General features: G+C 36.2%; 1 protein-coding gene across 5 annotated transcripts in view; it reads right to left on the bottom strand.

Moving 5' to 3' along the window:
* Positions 1 to 377: 377 nt before the first annotated feature.
* Positions 378 to 27,605, bottom strand: part of LOC126248450 (single-stranded DNA-binding protein 3) — a 377,126-nt gene continuing 349,898 nt past the window's right edge. For 4 of the 5 annotated variants that reach the window (XM_049949437.1, XM_049949440.1, XM_049949438.1 and 1 more), the window contains 7 exons: positions 18,948 to 19,183; positions 16,858 to 16,896; positions 13,504 to 13,564; positions 6,233 to 6,298; positions 4,513 to 4,583; positions 4,202 to 4,402; positions 378 to 3,148 (listed from right to left, as the gene is read on the bottom strand). In XM_049949437.1, coding sequence (XP_049805394.1) covers positions 3,044 to 3,148; positions 4,202 to 4,402; positions 4,513 to 4,583; positions 6,233 to 6,298; positions 13,504 to 13,564; positions 16,858 to 16,896; positions 18,948 to 19,183 — 779 coding nt within the window. In that variant the 3' untranslated portion in view covers positions 378 to 3,043. The remainder of the gene's footprint in view (positions 3,149 to 4,201; positions 4,403 to 4,512; positions 4,584 to 6,232; positions 6,299 to 13,503; positions 13,565 to 16,857; positions 16,897 to 18,947; positions 19,184 to 27,605) is intronic. The other variant, XM_049949439.1, reaches the window with a different exon arrangement.

The raw sequence follows: 27,605 nt of genomic DNA, 5'->3' as shown, positions 1-27,605 counted from the left end.
GGTGGAAATTCTTTAATGTGGACAAGTACTCTCACTGCCGACATTCTACTGTTTCCATGTAACTCTGTTCCGCTGACTTGAATAATGTCAAATGAGTCTCCTGTTCATGTCCATACATTTTTCATACATTTTACATGTAAAATTATACAACTGTAATTTTAATGTTTAATATACTCATGATTATTTCAATGTTAGCCATGTTTGAGGTATGACAATTGTTCGAATAAAACTCGCAGTGCTCAACATATATTCAATCATCAAGTTATCAATGACAATTTTACATAGGTCTGTATACTGAAATACAAAATCAAAGAATGAAGAGGCAGACAATAATGAAGGATGTGGGATGGCAAAGGAAATAAAGTATAAGAATCTAATAACTCAAATGTGTTGCATTATATTTGATGGCCACAGGTACAGTGACAAGTGTGTGTGTAGAACTCAGAAACTGTTTCCCTGCCTGAATCTTATCTTTTAATAACAATATTAACAAAAGGGAAATGAAACAAACATATACAGTAGCAGCGACACCGATAATTTACATCATAATACATGCCTCTATTATTTACACATCGAAGATACTATAAAGTGTGAACAACATTAAATAAAACATAACGCAAAACAGATAAAAATGGAGTGTATCACGCAGTCATAATCAGAGGACTAAAAAAATATTTAACAAACACCAATGCTTCACAAAAAGTAATGGGCAAACTTGAGCAAAGGCTATTACATTTTGTGTTAGTTACAATGCAGGTCTGACGCAGTATGATATAATGTACAAATACTCAATGAATGTGGGGTCAGCGAGCGCGCGCACGCGCGCGCACACACACACACACACCCACACACACACACACACACACACACACACACACACACACACACTCTCTCTCTCTCTCTCTCTCTCTCTCTCTCTCTCTCTCTCTCACACTCTCTCTCTCTCTCTCTCACACACACACACACACACACACGACAAACACTTATTGAATTTGGGTTTGCACACACTGCTTTCTTTACATCTGTTCTGATGGATGTTTTCACAAAGGGAACACCACATAGATTATATTTATTTTTTATTTTTTTTAGTATAACTAAACTGGCAAGACCACATGACTCATAATCTGGGGAACAAATACTACAATTCCACGTACTGTTCCTTTCATATACTGTACAAAGGTTGAATCTTTGAGAGTATATAAAGCAGCTCTAAGTACAATGGAAGTTAAGAACTGGATTTGTGAGCTGCTCCACTCACTATGTGAAGAAACAATCATTTATTTACAATAAAACAGACTGGTTAGTTCACATTCAGATGCTACAATTAAAAGGAAAAAAATACATTCATAAATATTTACATTGCACACATTTTTTAAAAACTATGTCCTCCTGGCAAGACAAAAATACCCAAACGTAATTAAACAATTTAGCACATACTTTATAAATACTGAACTGTCACAGCTATTTGGATATATGACAATTATTAACAATTTAATGAAGAATCATTTCCATCTTGCCTAATAGTAACCTTAATTTATTCAGTAACTTCTCCCTTTCAGACAGATTTTCCATTCTCTTGTAACAACCTTAATTTTTTTTTTATTTGAGAGGAACCTACTGTTACAAAAATCTACATAAATACATGCGGATTACTGGAGCAATACATGTACTCTTCAGCTGATGCCTGTGTTACTTGACATTTCTGCACGTACCCAACAGATTTCAGCCTAAATGAATTCCACATATAAATATTGCAAAAAACAATTACATGGTACTTAATTAGCAACTTCATTTTATATGATGTATTAAATTTTAGTGGAAAATCTTTACCGATAATGGCAACAGCAAACACATAGGCAGTACCACATCCACTATAAGGGAGACTAAAATAATTATGATATTTCACAATCTTATATTTTATTCTAAACTAACATTATCTGCAAAGGGCCTCAGTGATATAAAAGTGTCAGAGGGTTGAATCTTGCATAAAAATGTACATAGACAATTTTCACAAATTTACAACAGTATCATAAAAGGGTAGCTGAAACAAGATTAAATTTGATGGAGTGGTGTAGATGACTCACAACAGTAATGTGTTCCTTTAAGAGATAGTCTGTTATAGTACAAATAATATAAAATTTTAATTTCTTGTATAGAGCCCCATGTATGAAATTAAAATCTATTTATTTTTGACAATATAAAGTAATTGGATCTATTTATTGGGCTTTACAGTTTATGAGTGAAATTAGTAGGATTTATGGCAAAGTTGAAAGGATATGGAATTAGATTCATGGAGTGAATTACACTCGTGGAACGAATTACTCGTGGAACGAATTAAGACTCGTGGAGCGAATTTACAGTCATGGAGCAAATTAGACTCGCAGAGTGAATTCAGATTCATGGAGCGAATTAGACGCACAGGGTGAATTTAGAGTCATGGAGCGAATTAGACATATAGAGCTAATAGACGCATGGAGCGAGTAATACTTTACTATTGTTCTTATAGCCAAGTAAGCTCCTCATTGTTCAACAGTACATAGCGTGAGTTTACCACTAGACACACAAAATATCACACACCCATCAATACTAGACACGAAAAACACACAGACGAAAAGTTATTTTAACACTTACTTTCGTTTCATCATTCACACTGCATGAAATAACCCACTCAATCAGATTGCCAGCCTTACTGCTAGCTTTAGGAACATGCTACAAGACTGATGTATAACTTTTTTTTCTTCACAACATAATTTCCATTTCAAAGAAGTTTAAGAGAAACCACAACATAAGCAAATTTTTGCTGTCAATATAGAATTCAGCCAGCATGTACATTTTTGTGTCTGAATTAGGACTAAAGTTATAACATTACAGACTGCAATCTGATTTTACAACAAGCTGATCCTCTGTCTGACTGCAGGTCCTGGAACTGGAAAGGACTAGGATGCTTGCTTGATGTGGGATATGGTAAGGTACTAGGAGACTAACAGGAAAGGAAATTTGTTGGGACCACAAAAGGTTTGAGGAATGGGCCTGGGACGGGGTGTTATTGCATGAAATAATCCGGATGGTCGGAGTCTTTTTCAAACCTCTTGGCTTCTTCCTGCATGCTTTCCTTAATTTTCAGAATGGCGGCTGATTCAGTTTGGTCCTGGAAGGAAGAAAGTGTTCACTGCACAGTCCAAACTTCCAACATTTTTTATGATATCTACAGAAATCAAATTTTTACCGAATTTTTATTTTTGAATTTTAAAATTTCAGAATTGAAAATTAGCAAAGTAAAGTTGAGTTTTGAAAAGAAATTTGGTTCATGCAACACACCCTTCCGTCATCACGGCTTCGTGTGAGTTTGGCGGGCGGACATGTTAATTGTGTGACGAAGGCAGTAGGGAGGGGCAAGCGCATTAACATGAGGCATACTGAGAATTAAACACAAACTTTAATACTTTTTCAGTAATTATACACATTTTCATCACAATTACAAATTTAAGAGTGCATTCCATCTTGCAGCAGTATGGTGTGCTTTAACACCCCTAGCAAATTATAATGAGAAGAAAAAAAAAGAAGCAATTTTGCAAGTGGATCACACCAAAGCGTAGCTTCCTCCCTACTTCCCTACTTACACAATCTTCAATCTGACCAACAAAATTTATTTTAAGTGTCTATAAAAAAATGCTTCAAATAAGTAAGCAGCACAGAAACTCAAATGGCTAATTTAATTCTGAAATATTTCCACAGCATATGAATTAAAGTGAAACATTATCTCACATTCCTGCAACAAATATTTCACATGCAAATACTAATTTATAACTCAAGTTTCAGTGTTTTCACACATACAGTCTAGCTGTGATTAGTTATGTCATGGCAAAATAATAGAAAGCAAAAACGTAAACAAAAAAAAAAAACTGAAAATGATAGCACCAGACATTAAGGTGCACAATCATGATTACAACTAGGAATCAAACACGTCTAATGGTCAGAGTGTACATTCACGTATGTTGCCCACATCTAAGAAATACCTTACATTAAATTTAAAAATAGTTCAAAAATTTTATTTTATTTATCTAGCGATGTTGAGATAAGTCGAAAACTTGGCAAGCAAACTCTTGAACGTAGGACGGTTCCTTAGGCAAGACACCATGTCTCGGCGTGTTTGTATCTGGCACTACGTCTCGGAGAAATAGCCACCAGCACTCATACTCACATTTTCCCCAGGTCCCCCAAAGCCCCCCAAGTTGTAGTCTCCCATCCCACTTCCGCTGTCTTCTCGTGGTGTGCCAGGACCACCATTGGCTGGGGAGTTCTTCATTCCATCCAGGCCATCACCATTCATAACCGGCCCCATGGTATTAGGTCCCATTGGTCCCATTGGGCCACCCTCAGGACCAGTGGCCATAGGGAAATCCTGCAACAAAAGTAACATAAAACAACTAGCAAAGTAAAAACAAATGAAGGAATTTAACAGTTTTGGCTTATTATCAGAGACAGATCATCTTCCTTAAGTTTTCTACTTACACCTGGTATATTTCCACCGGGGACAGACTTCATCATTGTATACATGTTCTCACCACCAGAATTTGAAGAATCTGTGAAACAATTAATTCATGTCAGATGAGTATAATTTTAATACAATTCATTCTTAAACTTACTTCATGTAACAATAAACCCAAAAACTGTGTCACAAATGCAACTGCCTGCTTCAACAGCCCACTTAAAAACAAGAATTATATAATATTGAAAATGGAACATAAACTAGATGCATAGTAAAACATAGTACGCTTGAACTGTTAATGAAAGGAACATCATTTAATATAAGCTGACACATAACTTTATAAATAACACAAATAAACTTTGTTTTTACTACTAAATATTACTGTTATATTAATTTTAATTAATTGGTTGAAAAAGCTATATCTTACATGAGATGCCCTAACATTAAGTTAAATTTATCATTATCTACTGGGGAAAATGTGTGGAATGGAGAAGATCTGAAATTAAAACAGGAAAGCAATCTCCAGATGAGACATGGCCTAATAAGATTTAGTACACATGATCACATTAGAAGCTGCTGTAATGATAGGTCGATTCAGCTTTGACTTTTCGTTCTTGCTTACTTTTGTTTTATACGTATATTACTTTATGCAATATACCTGCTCTGCTCCCACAATTTTCCAAGAAATTATAAAAATGTTTCTTATTTTAATATGATACACGGCAACAACATAACCCAGATTTACATTTGTTATAAGCAAAGGAATATGTTACAGGAGTTAATACATTTAGAGAGGATCAAGGCCATGCATAAAGTAAAGATAATCTGTACAGACAGACAGAGAGATAGAGAGAGAGAGAGAGAGAGAGAGAGAGATAGAGAGAGAGGATATATTCAAAGTCATGATTGAGTGAAGAATGTGTCAGTAACCTTAAATTAAATGTTATCCTAGAAAAGGATGCAGTCACTGCAGTTAACCTAACTTGTTAGACAGTGCAAAGTTATCAGATTATTTTGTTATACCATCAAACTATGTCTTATGTATTACAAAAGCTGATTTACATTTATGCCATGTTTTAACATTATAGAAAAAGTAGGAGCAAGACCTAGATGCAAAGCAACAGTTTATAATACAACAGGGAGGACAAAGTGACATTTCACTTCATGAAAATTTCATTCCACGAATACGATGCATTCTAATGCAATAGCTTTTTAGCACTATGGGGTCAGGAATATGCCAAGGATTTGATTAATAAGCTGGCATTTCAAAAGTTTTCCAGTGTTGGTTTAGAACAGGCTTCACTAAACTGGAAGGGGAGCTAATAATCTTTTGGTTAGTACTGTACTATGTCATCACACTATACAAGGCAGACTGTACAAATAAATAGTTTTCTTCCCCAATGGATTTTAGATCACACTATTTCAACATAAGTATCTATAGAAATAACACTATTTTATTTATGCATACTCAGTGCTACAATTCAGGTTGAAGTACAGTGTTATAATAATAAAAAAAAAGAAATTAAAAAAATTGGGTGGAGAAAATAACTACTAAGTTCCAGTGAATCTGAAACCTCAGGAAAGTCGCTATGGATTTTTGGCTATCCTTGTGGCCAATAGATGTTCTCATTTGACAACTAACTGCTTCCTGCCTTTATGTATACATAATATATTGGAATAGATGGGTTAGGGCAAGTCATGTAAGCCTGACAGATATGCCTGTCTTGTATATTCAGTATTCACCTTGTCTCGTCACAGGACTGGGAGTGGGCATTCGGTGACTAGCAGGGGAATAGGGACCCACAGAACCTAGAAAGAAATACAATCAGTGCTTCTTACGTGACTCACAATTATTTTAACAAATGTGTTGGAATATCTATGAACTAAAGATGACAAGAGATTAAAAATGAGCACAACATGCACTACTAACAATAAGCCATGCTATTTTATGGACAATTTCAACACAAAAATGCCCTTGACATAAGTCAGCATACAAATTAAATTTTACTGTCACAGCCACAACTAGTGTAGATACATTTACTGAGCTCATTTTTTGTAACCAGTGTATTTCAGTTTGAGTGCTCAACATGAAAAATTACAATAGCAGACATTTATTACTATCAGTTACAGAAACAGTTTCTGGAGCTACAGGATAAGTAATGAGTCTGTGTATTTAGTACATTCTTTTAGATTGATGCTAGCAATTCATATTATATACAATCAATTTACATGCAAAACTTTAGAAAGGAGGGGAAAGTTCTCAAAGCCATACTTCCCAGAACATGGCATTTTCATTTTCAAAAAGATGACGTAGCTTCAAGGATTTATAAATAAATCTACATCATCATCGTCAATACCAACATTATTTGAAATATGGTTTTCAGTCAAAACTAGGCCCCTCTAACAACCAGTTAAGTTCTAATGCACTTTCCTATTGCATGCGAAGTGCAAACATCACTGATACACTAGCCTTCTAAGTTTTAATAAATTACACTTAAGAAGTAGCTACCCCACTTTCCCATAGTTAGCTCAAAGTGTGCAAGGTAAGAAGGTTCTATATTCTGAATATTACATACTATAGAACTGAGAGGTTTAACAACAACATGTGTCGAACCAATTTTGTATTTGGTCACACTGAATTGTTCAGCTGGAAAAACAACTACTATTAAAGCAACTGCAATAGGTAAACAGCTTTCATAGGGTGCTCTTCAAATAAGTAAATACCAGTTACACAAATTAAAATTAAAAGTAAATTGACAAAATCATTACTGCATAGGCATGAGAATCATAGAAACACCACAATTGCACAATAATTTTTACACCTGTTGATCAAGTTATGAAAGTAGTGTCTAATATGATATGGTAACACAATTTGTTTACTGGTTCCATCAATATTCATGTTACCACTATCCACAGAAAAAGTCTCCATACATTTTAGGTTTACCCTCACATACATTTCAAATTTCAGTGTAATCTTTAGAGATATAATAGAAGTGTGTTACTGGCTATGCCAATTATGACAATTCCTTATTAAAATTCTGGAACTGGTAACATTAAAATAACAAAGGTACCATCAAATAGAGTGATTTTGGTCACTGTGGGAATTTCTGACAGTATGGTTTATTTGCTCTTTCCCACTGCATAGCAACTAATTGCTGCTAATTTTCACTTCTACTCACCAATTATTTTAAGCATGGGATTGTATTTCCTGCATTCCACAACTTTTATTTTGGGCCACAACTTTTATTTAGGGTCTAATGTTTATCTAGCTAAATATCTGATGAACAGTCTCATTGTTGAAAGTTCACACACTACCATCAAGGGGAAACTTTCTATTGTTGCAACTGGTAGAAAGTATTATAACTGCAGCTGTCAACAAGATCAGTAGTCTACAGCATTGAGACAGTTGTTGTACAAGCTTGTCAAGTTTTTCATATAGAATTATAAAATAACAACAGGTTTCACAAAAGTGGGTACTGTGAGCAGTAATTTCGGACAATGCCAAGAAAGTGCACTGATGGCAAAGGAAGATCCCAACACCAAGGAGGAGTTGTGCAAGATAAACGAAAGTTAGTAGGCACATTTCTACATCTGAAAGATGACAATTATTCAGATTTCATGCCAGTTATGTGAGAGTGGCACTAGTTGCTCCACTATGAGGATGCAAATCAGATTTGCTTTAAATACATGCTGTAAACGTTGTGAGCACTAGTTACCTTTGAGATTGAACACAGTGAGTTGATATTAGTCAGGAATGTCTCTATGACAACGAAGACACCATTATTGACAGCTCGCTGAATTGGTTTTGAGGTGTGTACTACAGCTACAAGAAGCTAAATGTTCCTTCCACGAGTCTGCAAAAAGACTTGGCAGGAATATAGCCACTGTGCATAACTGCTGGCAGCAGTGGTCAGGGGAAGGTATGGTCACAAGAAGACAGGGCTCCAGACATCCACATGGCACTACTAAGAGCGAAGACCATCGTATTTGGCGTACAGCTGTGACGTATCATGTTGCGTCTGCAGCAGCAATTCAAGCAGCAGTTGACTCCACTGTGACACAACACACTGTTATAAATCAGTTACACTTCTAGGACAGTTCTGAGCCAGATGCCCTATAGCGTGCATTCCCCTGATGCCAAACCACTGCCATTTGCAATTTCAATGGAGTCGAGTGAAAGCTCATTGGAGGGCAGACTGGAGGTCTTTTATGTTTTCTGATGAAAGCCGGTTCTGCCTTGCTGCTAGTGATGGTTGTGTGTTGGTTAGAAGAAGACTAGGTGAGCACCTGAAACCAGCCTGTCTGTGGCCTATACACACTTGACCTTTACCTGGAGTTAAGGTCTGGGGTGCTATTTCATGTGATGGAAGGAGCACTCATGTGGTTATCATACGCACCCTGGCTGTAAATTTTTACATTAGTCTGGTGATTCAACCTGTCATGCTGCCATTCACGAACAGCATTCCAGAGTGTGTTTTCCTAAAGGATAATGCTCACCCCAAATACTCTACAGCGTGTTGACATGATGCCTTGGCCTGCATGATCACCAGATCTACCTCTAACCAAGCACCAATGGGACATCAGTGGATGACAACTTCACTTCATTACTCTATATTAACCAATTCTTGGTGTTGAGATTTGTTCTCCTAATAGCACCTATCTCCTCTAACCACTGGATGTAATCCTCTTCAGAACAATGAGAGGAGCAAAATTAACTGAATGGAAGAAGAACACTCATGGAACCATTTCCGAGGATGCTTTTCCAACTCTTCTGAAGCTGACACCGACTAAGATTTCAGCTAATCCTACTGAAAACAAAGAGGTTTTTCTTTTATCATAGGCCTAATCTAATTTGATCCAGATCATGTCTTACAGAAATTGCCTGATACTGAGGAGGGCTGGCAAAGTAGTGCAGAGGCATGAGAAATGTTCAAAGAAGATCATTATCCTCCAAGTAAACCTGGTAGTTCGCACCATCACAAACTAAACATTCCTCCTGGGAAATCAGTTATGGGCCATGACTTCTAGGAAGACAAAAACAGTGCACAAACAAGTGATATTGCTTCTAGCAGTAATAAAAGTGAAAATGACCCATCATCAACAGATGAAAGAAGAGGCTTTTCTTTTTGTGGACTACAAATACACATCTGGAAACAAGGAACATATGAGGCAGTACATTGGAGTGTCCACAAATGTTGGTGCAAGGGGAGTATGTGTGAAATTCTTGTACCCACACAACAACAGTAGCAACATATTTGTATTTCTTAAATGTCTTTGATGAAGACACAACACAATACAAAAACAAGTTCCACGATTACTTATACACCAATTGAAATGAGAGGGCTGTTTATTTTTAAAGATATGCTTTAGACCATCTTAACTTTATTGTCAATGTTTGAAGTGTTTGCAACTTAATTTTGAATGATGAATAACAAATCTGATTTTGATCTTTCAGTAGAATTCCTTTATTTTGTTTCTAATATTTCGATTTAGTGCTTCAAAAATTTGCAATTTAATTTGCCAGAAAATAAGGATTGACCTTTAATATATTAGAATCATTATCTCAATCCTTATCAGACATTCATAATGATGGACATCCTTAAAATGCGTTAAAACCTCTGACATTAAATAAGATAGCACTATATGTGTCTCAGGCAAATATAAGTACACACAGCCTTTGTGTTCTTAGTATGTTTTATTTGTTATATATATACCTCACCACTTCTGTAACAAACAATGCAATCTAACATAACTAATCGAAGTTACAGTGTAAATAACCTCTAAACCATCAGAAATCAACCAATTTGATGGTATATTTGGCAACATTGCTGTATACAGTTTGTAACTTTTTACACAGATTACTTTGTCATTGATGACGAATAAAGAGCAGCAGCTATCAGTGGTTTCTTCCCAAGTAAAATCTCTAAACATGAGTATCAACTATTGAGATTGCTGTTATTAACTATTCCTCACAGCTTGCAGATTTTCAAAAAATATCTGTTGATTCACAGAAAGATTATTAAAACAGTTGCCCAAGAACTTAATACCCACATCAAAAAGAGTTTTGCATCACCCTGGTTCCCAGAAATCGGGAAGACAGGCAATAATGTATCACAGACACAGTACCTTTGACTATTCAAAGATGTCACTTAACCCGCCCAAAGACGTAAACAACCATGCCTGAGCAGCACCTTCTAGATGGAGGCGGTCCGACAACCCATCAGTTCCAGTCACTCCACCAGGAAGGAGGTACATGGCTTGTGTTGTCTGTAGTTCAACCATGCCGAGACGGCCAATACCATGGTTTGATTGTGTCTCCATTGTTACTTTGTGCCAGGAAGGGCTCTCAAAACGGTAAGTGTCCAGGCCTCTCTGAGTGAACCAAAGCAATGTTGTTCGGACATGGAGGAGATACAGAGAGACAGGAACTGTTGATGACATGCCTTGCTCAGTCTGCACAAGGGTTACCACTGTAGTGGATGGCCACTACCTACAGATTATGGCTCAGAGGAATCCTGACAGCAATGCCACCATGTTGAATAATGCTTTTTGTGCAGACACAGGGCATCATGTTATGACTAAAACTGTGCGCTATAGGCTGCATGACGCACAACTTCACTCGCAACGTCCATGGCGAGGTCCATCTTTGCAACCATGACGCCATGCAGCATGGTACAGATGGGCACAACAACATGCCGAATGGACCGCTCAGGATTGGCATCACATTCTCTTTGTCGATGAGTGTCGCATATGCCTTCAACCAGACAATCATTGGAGACGTGTTTGGAGGCAACACGGTCAGGCTGAACGCCTTAGACACACTGTCCAGTAAGTGCAGCAAGGTGGAGGTTCCCTGCTGTTTTGGCGTGGCATTATGTGGGGCCGACGTATGCCACTGGTGGTCATGAAAGCACCGTAATGGCTGTACAATACGTGAATGCCATCCTCCAACTGATAGTGCAACCATATTGGCAGCATATGGGCTAGGCATTCATCTTCATGGGTGACAATTCGCACCCCCATCGTGCACATCTTGTGAATGACTTCCTTCAGGATAACGACATTGCTCGACTAGAGTGGCCAGCATGTTCTCCAAACATGAACCCAATCGAACATGCCTGGGATAGATTGAAAAGGGTTGTTTATGGACGACATGACCCACCAACTACTCTGAGGGATCTACGCCAAATCGCCAATGAGGAGTGGGACAATCTGGACCAACAGCGCCTTGATGAACTTTTAGATAGTATACCATGATGAATACAAGCATGAAACAATGCAAGAGTACGTCCTACTGGGTATTAGAGGTATTGGTGTGTACAGCAATCTGGACCACCACCTCTCAAGATCTCGGTGTATGGTGGTACAATAAGCAATGTTTGGTTTTCATGAGCAATAAAAGGGCGGAAATGATGTTTATGTTGATCTCTATTCCAATTTTCTGTACAGGTTCCAGAACTCTCGGAACCGGCGTGATGCAAACCTTTTTTTCATATGTGTATTTTTTAAGTCTCTTAGTGTATCTATGAATCTAACAAGAAGTTCAAATTTTTGAAGCAATTTACACAAAAATAATAATAATTTGACCACTTTCAAACACAATCCTAAAACTGCTAGGTTTTCCTGATTCGTGCTAAACAATATGTAAAGTTACATCCTGTCTCAAAAAATGTGGAATTAGGTATGAGTGAAATGTGAAGAAAGTATGTTGAAATGCCATGATTCTACTATATTAATATGTAAGTAGGATGTAGATTATGCATGTAATAACACCCAACACTGAAATGAAGACCAAATAATCAAATGAAAGGTTATAGGAATTTGCATCTATGAAGAAACAGCAGACATATCTATAGAACAACAGTAACTGCCACATAACTTTATTTTGAAAGGAACATTAGGGACATACATGGAGACCAATTCCAAACGTGTTAGGTTGTCTTCACAGAAAGATAGATTATTTGTGCTGAAATTAGCTTTACCATAACCAGTCACTATCTTCTTATAGTCTTTACCATAACCAGTAACTATCTTTTTGGTATTTTTTTATAACAGTCAATTTATTGCAACATGTTTGGCTGAATGTCATCACAGCTGTATTGTGCATTATATGCTGTGGCTCGTATCATAGCAACATCATTACAGTCTCAAAACCAAGTACACATACGCAGAAGAAGTCATAAAAAGTTTAAGTAATTGAAGATAAAATAGCAGTGGTGTAGAAGCACCAGGTAAGTCTAACAACACATAGTGACTCATTATAAGAAGGCAATTATACTGTAATAGATATTATATAAGAATTCTTTCTTAGGAAGAACAAACACAGCACAAGCATTTGTTTACTACTCTTCTATTGTCAAAACAATTAGTTACTGGTATTCACATTAATGAATTATTACTCTCAACCAACTATCTACATAATTGTCATCCAAATTTGTGTGAGCAGTATGTTAGAATTATTATTAGACTTAGAAACCTATGAAGTTAAACTAGGTTCCTCTGTTTTAAATTCAATAAAAGTAGTATCACTCCTCCGTATCTTCTTCCCACCCTCCAAAGATACAGATGTGCAAACACACTTTGTGTGTGAAAATATTGTCATGTAAATTCATTTGCACTGCTCTATCTTTGCAGTCACAAAAAAGAAAAACCACAATTATTCTTCCGCTTTTGGCTATATGTCTGCTTTACACCCTAAGCACCAAAACTGACTGTGCCTCATTGATCACAAACATTGTGGAATGCAAAAAAGAGAAATATGTGCTTTCTTCAGGCAAAATTACCATTTCTGATCTATCAGTTTAGACAGCAACCTGCTTTGTTTCCAATTGTTTATGAATAGCTGTAAATGTAATTTAGACTCTTCATTTATCACTAACACAATTTAAGTTCATTTTCACTCGACACGAAAATAGTATCAAACACACCACTTCATTACTTAAAACTGACAGTATTTTATGATAATATGAATAAACAAATGCACCACATCTTTAATACCTACTCTAAAAACTTACCTTGTGGGCTAGGCATTATAGGAGTTCCTGGTCCTGGGGGTCCTGCAGAACCAGGTGGTCCCTGTAACAGAGGAAGAAACCATACATTACTGTTACCATTGCATGCATTTGACGAATTCAGTAATTTTATTACAAAAATCAGCTCCAATACCAGAAGTGGCCACATCAAGAAACTGGGGCTGTTTTCATTATGCCAAGATACTGAACTGTTGGTGTAGCCACACTGTCCTATAACAACCATGGATGGAAAAACTACGGGAATGCTCTAGACATCGGATTGACCACTAGGTGTATTTTTCTACTGTTTTTCTATATACTTTAGAAACTACCTAGCAAATCCACAACTAGTAACACTTTTGCAAATATTTAAAAACCTGTGTGACAATGTTTTCAACAGTTCTTATAGCCAGCCATACAATCAAAAACAGCCACCGTCAAACAAGCTAAACAGTCTTGCATTTGCAAGGACAATATTGTTCTACACTAGTGACACTGACATCAGAAAAGATCTTTACCACAGATATTTTGAATCTATTGTAAGATATGGAATAATCTTTTGGGGGAATGCAAACAGCGTAAATATGATATTATTACTTCAAAAACAATTATTAGAAATGTGTGTAATATTAAGTCTAAGAATTCATGCCAACTTTCATCCAGGGATCTAAATATTTTAACTATTTTGTGTATTTACATTTATAAACTATTTATCATCTATATATGAACCAATCCAGAATTATTTATAGAAAACCATTTTCAACCTATCTATGACACAAGAAACAATGATAATTTCACATTACCATCTCACAGATTAAAACTCTACCCCCAGACTCCTCAATATATGGCAATGAAAGTTTATTATAAGAGTGAAAAACTTCATCCAAATATGCCACTTCATGATGTATTTTGCATATTATGGAGAGAATGCCGAAATACTTTTCATTCAAATACAATGGGTGCAATCACAAAAATTCAACATGATGTTCACCAGCTTTGATGAAGGTTAAAAATTGCATTGGGTGTATAATACACAGCTGTTCTGGTGTTTTTTTTAAGACGATCATTTTGTTCATGAAAATGGTCACATTGATGACCAATCGAACATATTTAGCAAAAGGTAATACAGCTCTGTATTATCCAGTGCCATTTTTAACTTAGATTACAAATCAATAGCTAAATCTTAGATATTATGATTTAATTCCCAAACAATTGAGCTTTGAAGAATGATTAGCAATTTTTAGTTACTTCAACTTCCTGACATAAACAAGCTGCTATAGAAACATGACACCAACCTCCCTTACCTACGAATTAACTCTTTGCACTTTAATATTTGTTTATGAAATAGTCTTCAGTCAAAAGTTATATGTTCATACCACAACCAGTCACAATGTCCATGAGGCACTGGTCCTCATCCTCAGGCACCACGGAATACAAAACACTATAATACTCTATGTTACTAAGGCTATTTTCTACATTATTCCTGGTTTTTCATCTAGCTGCAAGACTGTTCACAGTTTCAGATTGTATTTCTACCTATGTAGAAAGGAAAAATGTATGTAGTCTACTTCTTAGAAGATTTTGATGGCATAAAAATAATGGAATTATCTAACTTCTTATTTGTTGTTTTAACTACAAGTAATCTCATAAAAACTCTTCTAGCATGATGTTTACTAAATCAACTGCAACATTCTACTGTCTCACATAAACTCATCTTTACTAAATGTGTCATATCCCGTTCGTATTGTGGTCTTATACAGCATACAAAGACTGTGTATGAGAAAGTTATTTGCCACTGCTGACCAAATAAATTTGGCAATTCTCATAATGTAACGTACATATTTCAGCAACTTCAGCCACTTTAAAACCATTTGAACTTAAAATCTTATACACAACAATTTGTTTGATTTTCATTTACATACTATAGTGCATGTGGTGACCCTACAAGACAGACTCCACAAACGTTTCCAGCCTGATAATGAAAAGTTGTGAGAATTTTAAGAAGCTGCAAATGATATATGGGCCACATGTGAAAAGAATGCACTATTACAATTAATGAGTGTTACAAGAAGGAAAACTAGTTACTACTTTGAGATGCAATTTACTGTTAAAGGAAAACTAACTTCAAAAGTTTACTAAATAATTGGATGGCGTCGACATGGAAATCTGTCAGTTATATTCCACCATTAAAGATTTGGCAAAAGACTCATCTAAGATGTACATTCATTGGAAGTTAACATTGTTATGGTGAGCAGTTTTAAGAGGTTAACAAGGAAAACATACCACTTTGAAGTGCAAGTGTACATTAGCAGGTCTTTGATGACTGCATCATTTGAGAGACACTCATCACAAAACATGAGGAGAGAAAGATGGAAGAAATGGGTAATTTCACTTCTCTCTGCAGCTGACTGGCACTAACCTGGCTCTATCCTGTTGAGATGTTACTTACAAATTTTAAAGATCTTTTGAGAGAAATAAATAAAATTTTTTGGAATCTGTTATTACAAGATGATATCACTTTTTTTATTGTGATCCTCTTCTTGACAAGAGGTGTCACAAGTTACCCAAAGCAAGAGAAGCATTATTGGGTGTGATGAACATCTCTCAGTCCCTTAAGAAGATCATGGAAACAATCTTCTAGGGACTGGAAGGCAAAGTAAAAGGATACTACTTAAAATGCAATTGCTGTGCTTCACTACTACACTAAAACTAAGATGCCATTCTGGAAAAAAGGGACAAGAGAAGACGAGTCATGGCATTCCCCTATAGTGCTGTTGCTTCCAAGGATATGGAGAATACTTGTAGGTTCTAGAAACTGTGCCATCCATATGCAGTCTAAATTTGATGTGCAGTAACTTTTTCCTCTTCTTGAAACTAAATAAAGATTTCTGAGGCAGAAAAAATTGGATGACAATGAAAAAGAAGGTGCAGCTAGAAGGCATTTTGCCACATCAATCTCCCCAATATTTTTTTCATATATATAGAAAAGTGAATTACAAAGTGGCATAGTTGTTTTCTTTCCATCATCTATCAAAGTTGACCAGTTGTGGAACATTGTGAATTAACCCAGAATCTTGACATGTAGCTCTCAACAAAATAGCGTTCACATTTTCCACCTCCACACCAATCCGACGCCTTAAGCTCATACCAGCTGCAGGGGCAAAATTTAGTTCCTTGGTTGCAGGATGTATGTTGGTTGCACAAGCCCATTTTTTCCACCCAGAAACCCTTCATATAATCATCTAATTATGCTACGTAAGGGAAGTTAACTCTTTATACAATGCAAAGCAGGCAATATAATTTCTGTTACCTCCTCTTAGCAACTATATTAAATTGTATTTCAGTACAGATACATACCCCATAATTTCCAGGAGATGAAGAGGAATAATTCATTGGCTGTAAACAAAAAGGATTGTATTAGAACAATATGTCTATTTAGAAATTTTAAGAATAATAAAAATAAGAATTACTTATTAAAAATAATTTGTGTGTGTGTGTGTGTGTGTGTGTGTGTGTGTGAGAGAGAGAGAGAGAGAGAGAGAGAGAGAGAGAGAGAGAGAGAGCAGTGAGACAGTCTCACATAAAACAGGGAAACAACAAAATACTAAGTCACCGAAGAGCTCACATCAATAACACAAGAACAATAATTTATCCTGTTTTATCTGCCGCAAATGCCACAAATTTCTTATATTTGGGGGTGATTTACCTAAGGTAGTTTCAGTGAAACAAAGGAAAGAAGCACGGACAGAATAAATATAAACAATATAAGTTAGTAATGGAGGGCTAGCATGACAGGACTAAATGACATAATATGAATAACCTGGTGCAAACAACTGATTTGTGGAGCTGGTTTTCAACTTATCTCCAGCACAATATTATTTTCTCTTCTTTCCTTTTGCTTAGTGATAACTTGGGACATCACCTGAGGCACCAACATGACTGCAGACAATAGGTTGGCGTGTGGATCTATCACTATGTCGGCTATGTTGGATAATAATGATTTTCAAAGAGGATTAATTATTTGTGCATACTTCGTTTGTGCTCCCAGTACCAATCAAAAATTTACAGAGGAAATACAAAACTAAAGTATACCAAGTTTATGGTAAAATTTCACTTGCTAAAGCCAATAGGAAAATAAGTAACTCACAGGGAGGCAGATGTGATCAAAGAAGATAGTTCTGTAATAACTACAATTATGCCACAAAAGTGATAGTTAAATCCTAGTACATGTCTAGACAAGACAGGAATGGTTGAACACTAGAGATAGTTGCTACTGAAAACCAGGTGGATGCAAAGAGGGCCATTCATTGGTGGAAGGAGCACAAAACCTTGGATAACAACAAATGGAAACACGCAATTTTATACAAGAAGTCCATGTTGTTTTATTCAACACCAGCATATCAGTATTTTCACTGTTTTCATAATGCCTCTAACAGGAACAATTTTATTTAGAGTATGTTATGTGCACAATTAGGAAATCAACATTAGTAAGAACAATATTATTTCCTAGTAACTACTTCACATCAGGAATTTGTAGTGTATGATGCACACTGGGTGCAGAAAATAGAAACTTGAAGGCAAGTTCTAATTTAGACAGGAAATACCGATTCTAGCAAATTGTGTCAGAAAACCATTTTTGAGAAATACACCACTGTAACACTACTGACACGAAACAGCAGCCAGTCAGTGGCTGTGCATTAGAGGCCATGAAGAGTTTGTTGCAATAATGACCGAGTCCGTGAACATTGTTCCGAACACGACAAGAAGTTTTTCTAGAGAGTTCCGAGAAAACAGATGCATTTCAATTTAATTTCAGTTTCTTTTGTTGGCTTTGTAGTTTACCATTGCTGATATACCTGTTACATTAACAGCTCATTACATGCCCTCTGTACAGTAGTGAAACTTGAAACAAGTGGCCTTCAGAATTCTGATAACATGAGGCACCTTACACAACCAAATATCAGTCACCTTACTGCTATGCTTTTTCTTGTACTGCAGTATTAAAAAAATAAAATGAGTTATGGAATGTCTAGCATTGTTGATCTGATAGTCAAGCTCTACCCAACACACATCAAACAAAATTCATTTTTAATGAGTCATAGGTGGATAGGAATTTAAAATCTGCTTAGCTTTAACTCTGCACCTCAGCATGTTATCTTGAGGTAATTCAACCAGTAACTGTGCTTTTTAGCATATCAGATGGGGAAAGTTAGATTGAATGCACACACTTTCAAACGCCAGTCACCAATTGACCATTTTCTTAAGTTGCAGGCTAAGGCCTTTATTAGTCATGTTGTGTGTCAGAATCACAAATTACTTAAATTATTTTATATACACTCATTCAACAGAAATTCAAAAACAAAGATCCTATTGTAAAATCTAATGTGTACACAAGGACTAAGACTTGCCATGCAAAACTAATTGAAGCAATAATCATGTGTGCTTACTGTAGATGTATTGGGCTGCCACTGAGGCCGTCCTCCCGGTCCCGCCATTGACATAGGTGGCATACCAGGTCCTGCTGGGCCGCCTGGTCCTGGACCACCGGGGCCTCCAGGGCCCAATGTACCAGTTGGAGGTGGGCCACGCATGCCCGGGCCGTACGAACCAGGACCCATCGGGCCCATCGCAGGTCCCCTCGGTGGGTTCATTCGAGGATTCATAGGACTCATGCCTGGTGGACCTGAAAGAGGTACAGTGTACAGATATCTCAAAACTGAAGTCATGTTTTGTGTGTTCTTTCATTTTAAATTTACCTCTTTAAAATACATCTACCCTTTTCTCCAAATGACAGCTGTGTATGGACAAATTTTGTCCTCAAAACTGAGGTAAAATCTAGCATTTAAACACAGTACAACATGAGAGGGAAACTTAGGTCAGCTTACAGAAGCATACAACAGCTCTCATCAAAGCTCAATCTCAGTTTACAGCTACAATAAATATGAATTATACTTGTTAAAGTTGCTGAATAATATTAATGAAGAGCTAATTACTGAACACATACTGTATTTCTTATAAAACATCATCATATTGATACTAGCATTATGTTTCCTTCCACAAGGAAGTGAAAAAAGATAGCAATAAATAATATAAAGAGTAAGTAACATAGCATAGTCTGACATGTTCCTACAGAAGAACTCAACAAGGCAACAAAAGCAAACATGTTACTTTAGAAGAGTGCACATTAAAGTCACTGTTGGAGCTGTTGAGGTTTGTGCTCATTACCAACAATTATGTTAGATGTAGTTAGAATTGATGCAAAACTAATCAAAAAAGAAAATGTTACTTGTTATGTCTATTAAGAGAGATTATCCTTTCCTCTTGAAGCTCACTTATGTTCTAAAGTGCAAGGATGAAATACTGTGAATTTACTGTTTTTTCTAAAATCAACTTCCTCTTAATATATCATCCCACATTCTTGAGTGTACACTCATTAATAATTTTATATTTTACATCAACTTACTTTGTTGATGACACATATGGCAGGCTTGTCACAAAAAGCCAGAGAAAATATATCAATAAAATTAAATTTCAGTTTCATTGTTATGGAACATGACTTGTCATTTCTAAAAATCAGTTATGAAAATCGTCCCAAAACTTTGGCAAAAAAGTGCTAGTTATTATTGTTAGCAACATTAATGATACAGAAAATTTTTAAATTTTAGAATTTGCAGATATAAGGAAATAATTGACTATTAGCATATCTAAAGGCCACACTGGTGAAATTATGTATATATTAACAAAACCAATTATTTTACATGCAGTGGGCAGTTATTTATCACATACAGCACATTACTTAATTACTTCATACCAGTAACACACATTTAGCACAAACAAAGAAACAATTTAGGATATTTTAAACTAACAGATAATGTTTTCAACATGTGTTATCAGTATATGAATATTTGCTTCATAATTTAACCCTGTAAACACTGAAGGCAAAGTATCTCACTGGTACCTTAAGTTTCACAAGCTGAACTAAATATTTTGTTTGTTATACTGCAACTATTACTGAGAAGCAACTCAATTAGCTGAGCAACACAGACAGTATGTACTGGAGTATTCTTATGCCAGAAGTAGAAAACACTCATACAACCCAGAGAGGAGTGATTGCCCCTCTCCCCCCCTCCCCACCTCATATCCCATCTTGCAGATCAGGAAGGTCTGAGAATTTTGACGAGGGTAGGAGGGGGGGGGGGGGGGTGCATAGTGTGAGAGTGAGGCAAGCTCAATTATCAGCAAACAAATTCTACAAAGAGAAATACATTATAGCATACACTGAAGTTTTGGTACTGGGTACAGAGGTAAGAGGAGTAGTGGTCAGCAAGTAAGAAAGGAAACATAGAAGTTAAGCATGAAAGAATATTACTGAACTAGCAAAGTGCTGGTAGCAAGTTCTCATGTTGTTAGATGGTAGGAGTAACAAACAGGTTTAAGACGTATCCATACTGTACTACAGGGAAGGAAGATTAAAGTTTAATGTCCTTTCAACATCGACATCATTCAAGACAGAGTACAAGTTTGGGTTGGGTAAGGATGGGGATGGAAATTGGCTGTGCCATTCCACAAGAACCATCCTGGCATTTGACTTATGGAATTCAAATAAATCACAGAAAACCTAAATTGGATGGGCAGATGGGGATTTGAGATTTGGTGCTCCTGAATTACATTGTAACTAGAAGTCTTGAGAACAGACACTTAATATCGACTCTAGCACCGACTGTATGATAGTATCAAAATTTCACATGCTGTGAAAACTTGAAGACCACCTATATCTCTACAGATCATGCTGGAAGCAGCATCCTGAATATAGGCAGTAAATAATAACAACAGTTGAAATTGTGGGTAAGCATATTTCACCAAATGTATGAAAGTTTTCATGTATTATCATTCTTCTCAGTTATGTACAGTAATGATTTTCATAGGCCCATTTTTGATTATATAGGAATTATTTCTATAATAACTGCAGGGTATCTCAAACTTTCACAATAATAATTATTCTATATCAGAAGTACTAAAACAGCATTAAAAACTATGTCCAAGAAAAATTATAAAATACATCAAGAATCAAGAATTCTGGAGCAAAACTTCAGTGCTGACTGAACAAAATTTCACCAAAAGAGAAAAAATTCATGAAATGTGATCAGTGCAGCCATTAGAAAATGATGGCTCAGGCTGTGTTTCATGGGAAGACTATACAGCCTTGTTGTGTTGGAAATACAAAAACACTGAACAGTTATACACCCATAGAAAGTTATAGAATTAAGTACAATGGGTAAACAGTCAAATGAAAAATCAGTCCACTTAACTGTGAGCAACATGCAACTCCAAAATTTTGATTTTGTTACAGCAGGTTCATGGTGAAGATTTCATTCCACTATGAAGTAGATTTTGGGTTCCTGGACAGTTTAATGAGAGTCACATTTAAAGTTCAAACAAAGTTGGCTAAAAGAATGCTATGGGATAACATTATCAAGAAAGAGAAAGCAGCAACTGCAGCTGCTGCTGCTGCTGCTGCTGCTGCTGCTGCTGCTGCTGCTGCAAGGTCAGGTCAGTGAATAAAGGCAGATACATTAATAGGGATGTAAAACATTTCTCATAACACTGTTTTCATCATTTCACTCCCTCAGTTGCATAGAGGTGCAGTTATACACAATGGGGACTGAGAATAATAGAACCTGACCAAATGATGAGGAAACATTTGTGATAAGGTGCAACACTTTCAAATTCAGACAGGCCTTTACACACTGACAGTGTTGTCCATCTGTTTCACCAACATCAAATTGTTGGTGGAACTTCGTTTCTTTCCCCCTTATGAAGTCATAAATGGCAAATATTTTCAGTCCTCAAATACTCTAGTGAAGTAGGTGGAGGGCAGTTCGAGAATGTAGTTTCTGTTTGTTTTTCAGGACTGACTGACTGACTCTCTCTCTCTCTCTCACACACACACACACACACACACACACACACACACACACACACACGTATGTTTACTTTTAGGCAGATGGAACATTAACAGTGACTGCCTAAAATTAATACAGTGTGGGAATGAATAGCAGGTAGGCAATCAAACACACAAATACCATGAACAACAACAATTTTAAGGTAATACTAATGTATGTTCAGTTTCATACAAGTAACATTGTAGTTTGAAACACAGTAACAATACTTTTACCTGAAACCGGAATACGAGTCCTCATGCAGGTAAGGTACTATATATTTAATAACATTTCTGATTTTTGACCAAGTACATTCACATGTACCCACTATCAGACAAATGAATTATACAAAATAATTGTCATTATAACCTTCTGATAAGTGTCTGATGCATATTAGTAACTACTTTTCTTCCAATTTTTGAACTGTGTACTTCATATGATTCACACCACTCTTGTTCGCTCCTTTGATGCATGTTGGCAACAAGAGATTTCTTTATTCCATATTACATTAAGTTCACATATCTGTCTTTACTTCTGTATTATTGTCAGAAATCCTCCTGCAAATTTTCTTGCCCCACAGATAAAATTATGAATTACTTATCAAATAAAATCAAACAGTAGTCCGAAAAAACAGACATTACACATTCATATAACTGATACTCCTTAACTGGCAATGAATCCACCACTTTCAGTGTGAACGCACAATTACATTCGACCTCCTGCAGGAATCCCAAAGTAGCAATCATGGAGAACACAGATGGGGACTGCAGATAGGAGGTGCTTGATGGGACTGTGGGTTGGCCAGAAGGCACGCTGAGATAGTATCCACAGTTGTGACCAACATTGTGTCCAGATGACACAGCGGTTAACACAACTGCCTAGTAAGCAGGAGATTCCAGGTTTGATTACCAGTCTGGCACACATTTTCATTCATCACTGCTGATTCCACATAAAGTCTCGATGCAGCTGACATTTCTTCCCTTTCCTCTCACCCCTCCCCACCTTCAATTTACATAATTAGTATTTAAGCCACAAAAGCTAAAGACAGCAATAACAATAGATCTGCAGTTAGAATGTTGGTACATCTCTCTTTGTTCATTGAAGCAGTCAAAATCTGACTGACTACCAACCTTGATATGCAATATTCTCGAAATGACACTTTCTGAAAGTACCATATTTATGTGACTGAAATACAGTGAGGAAGTGGACATCAAAACAAAAAGCTCACCAGGAACACATTGTAACAAATTGTGTTGTCCCCTCTGTGAGCTGTTAACTAACTGTTGACAAAGGCATGCACCAATGGAAAGAGCAAAGGAATATGATGAAATAAGTTAAGGTGGTTTAAAACAACTTTCTGGTCACAACATTTCTACCTCTGATCAGAAAGATAAGATGAAGCAGTATCGAGGTGTTCCATATATGGAATTGTCTTCTGATACAGGGTTACCTATTCTGGTGAAAGATTGCTCTTGTTTGTTGTGACCACCACATACACAAATTTTAGTTCGCCAAATTTTAATCCAGTGTATTTTATACTCTAATGAAAAGGCAGCAGCATAATTTCGTGGGGATCTGTTCTTTATTTTAGATTAAAGTAGCATACACTTTAAATGTTCATGGATTGTCTGAGCTCCAGCCAAATGTTCTGTAACTCATATTTTAATGTGTGATTCCATCATCATCAATTCAGAATCCTTTCTTTGCTGACTGTGTGTCTTATGATCAATCATCAGTAACACAGAATATTTTTGTGTCCAGTATAAACTAAATGAAGTTAACAGAGCACTCAGAATGAATTAACTTATTCCTTGAATTACACCTTCACTACTGCCAATAGAAAGGCCTTGGGTGCCCTAAATCAATCCACACACACACACACACACCTCTTCAAAAAAAAACAGAACTAATAATTTAATCCTGCCATGGCTAAACTATCTAAAGACGTCATTTCTATCCTCTCATTTGCTTATGAACTTCAGTTCATACATTTAGTGAATCACAAGTGGTTTGGTGCAATGAAAAGAACCTAAAATCACTGCAGATCTGACAAAATTTTACACAGCGGTAAGTAAGCACTTTTAGTAGACTAACGACTATCTACAGAACTGATAGTGAGTAACTGGTGCATACAATATTAGAATTTCCTTCTTTGCTGAAAGAACAAGCAAGTTGTCATCTCCAGCTGCTACTAGAGGCATGTGAGGACAGAGTGAGCAACAAAATTAATAAAACAAATCTTCTAAAGACCCTTAACTGTACATTTAGTTTTTGCCTCCCTCGTGTATTTTGAATACAGACTGAGAACAAGATGTGGGAAAACTAAGCCTCATATAGTTGTATATCCACAGTCACTTCTTTACCTCCTCACTGCATTCATGGAAAACAGTGGAAGGGTGTGTGTACATAATATCCAGAAATCACCACTATGCACTGTATAGTGGTTTGAGTGATATATAATATGTAGATGTTGATGCTACATAATTTACAGCATTGGAAACACCGTTTTTCAGCAGCTATCTTTCAGTGCAGGAGTAAAAACTGGATAGGAAAAAGAGAGACAGTAAGGAAAAGAGAACAAAAATACAGATAAAATTAGGAATGAAATGACCTACAAGCCCTGAGGCATGAGCAACAAAGAGAGTGACAGAAGTGTAAGGTCTCAGTGTATATCTAAATCCTAGATGAATAATAATATTTAATGTAGAAACACATTATCTGGGCCTCTGTGTGTATTATATACAGTTGCAGTATATGTTTGAGATCGTCCTCAGATCCATACATCAAATTACTCTAAAGTGCAGCTCTTCAACAGGCTGAAAATTCAGTTGAAACTTAACTGAATCTTCACCCTGCCTTTTGCAGTAATTAGATGTATAGATCTAAGGGTAACCTGTAACAAATGCTGAATTTGATTATCCTAATGAAATATTAAGTGACGCAAACAGTCTTCCATCAATATTAAGAATAGCGACAAATTGGACTCTGCATCTTCCACATTATTACTCTGTCATTTAAACAGTGAGACACCACACCACATTTATGCACAGTAGAATCTGATTGGATCACTGTAAATGTATAGTTACATAAACAATGAGTGTCTTCAGAAGCTGGGAAAAAAACTGATTGTACAATTAAGGTGATGAGAAAGGGAAAGAAACAAATGTTTCTACAACACTGCAGAAGAACTAGTTACTTGGTCTTAAGCAAGCTTTTTTTCTGTGAGAACATTATCATAAATGTGAAACTTGAGCAATTAACTCAAGCATAGTACTCGAAGTGTATACATCAACTAGCAGTCTATTCAGTGTATGAACGCAGTACCACTGATAATGTTCCCGTCAGCTCCTACAGATCTTTGGAAAAATTTTAATTCATTCCTAAGCTAACACAACCTGCAAGACAATGATGTTCTTCTAAACAGCACTACACTCTAACAACAGACAAAGTTATGAGATAAAGAACTGGTCATGTTAATACCCATCAATTCACATTCTAAATCCTATATGTGATCCAAAAAATTTTTGACAAGTACAAAAACAATAACATCTTTAGCAACTTGTTTAACCTTGAGAAGCAGTGAAAACTGATAAAAGAAAAACTACTCACAGTAAAAAATTTATTTTCATGTTAGCAAGATTCTTTCTTGCACGCTGTGCCTTCTGTGGGAACAACATTATTAGGAACATGAAAAACTAAATTCTGTAACACAGTAGAAGACGTACTTATGACTATCCCACACTGGTCATGGTCAGATCAATACGAGGTATTATAAAGTGTTTTAGAGTTACCAAAGAATTAAATTTAGGAAATTTAAATAAGGCAGACATGAATAAACATTCCCCACATCTCAGCACACATACATATCTCAACTATGTTTCACAGAGCAAGTCATATATATTCAAGTGAAAAGATTTTTAAGGAAGCATGCCACTGTTCTAAACATTCCTTGTGATTTGGAACTTATTGAAAATGGCTGTTTCACTCAAGCCAGAGAACCATGTCAGGCACTGATAACAGTGGAAAAATGTTCCTCAAACCCACATTTTGGCTAACATACATGAATCACCCTCATAAAGACACTCTTTGCAGGAGTCCCAGTAAAAATATTCAAAAACCTTAGCGTCAAATGTGGTACACGCTGACTTTCATTTTAATTCACACTTTTCCTGAAGGTCTTTTTCAATTCTACGATAAAATTAATACGAAATTAAATTGTACTGAAAATAGAGCATATATCTGGCTGATTTAGGCACTGAAAAATTTATTGTTAACTGAGGATGCTTGCCAAACGCTCATACAAACTGTGTCCTCCATTACGTAAGAACATCATAATAATTAAGTTGTTACATTATCCTGTATTTATATTGGCATCTAATACACAAGTCATGTTTTGGAAAGAAAACAGAACAGGTGCCAATGGAACAATAAAACACTTCAGCTAATGCAAAAATTTGTTTCATTTCCATTTTTTATTACATTAAGGCTTTATTAGAACAGTGTTTGCCATTTCCCATCTTTTTTTCATCCTCTGATGAGCTATGCTTCAAAATTTTAAGTTACATGGGGCTGCGAACTGACAACAATGTTGTCAATGCGAAGTTGCAGTGCCAAAAATTTTAGTTATAAGACACCTGCTAACAACTGAAACTTTGTGTAGAGATTAGCTTTTGGTCATGAACATAAACAAGTGTAAAACACTGGCGTAAATAGATAGTAAGCCCCATTATTGTTTGATTACGCAATTTTCAATGGAAATGGCCACAATTGTTGAGCATCTAGAAGTACATATCTGGAGTTGTGTAAGTGGAATTATCACAGAAAACTAATTGAAGGAAAGGCAGATTCACTGGGAGAATCATCATGAAATTGAATTCACCAGAGGAGGAGGAGGTAGCTAACAGAACCCTTGTTTAACAATTTTTGGGTGTTACTCATCAGTATGGGACCATTACATAGAAGAGACAGAAGAGCCAAAGAAGAAAGGTACATTCTGTGATGTGAGCATTAAACTGTCACAGAAATGCTCAATCAATTTTAGTGACAGATGTTAAGAGAGGAATTGTGCATTGTGCAGCTGACTGTTACAAGTCTCAGAGTGTGCATTTCAAGACGAGTCAAGTAACACACTACTTCCTTCTGCATGTATAATGTAAAAGGACAATT

Source organism: Schistocerca nitens, chromosome 3, assembly GCF_023898315.1.
Source record: "Schistocerca nitens isolate TAMUIC-IGC-003100 chromosome 3, iqSchNite1.1, whole genome shotgun sequence".
NCBI lineage: Eukaryota > Metazoa > Arthropoda > Insecta > Orthoptera > Acrididae > Schistocerca > Schistocerca nitens.
This window is presented reverse-complemented; position numbering and strand designations above follow the sequence as displayed.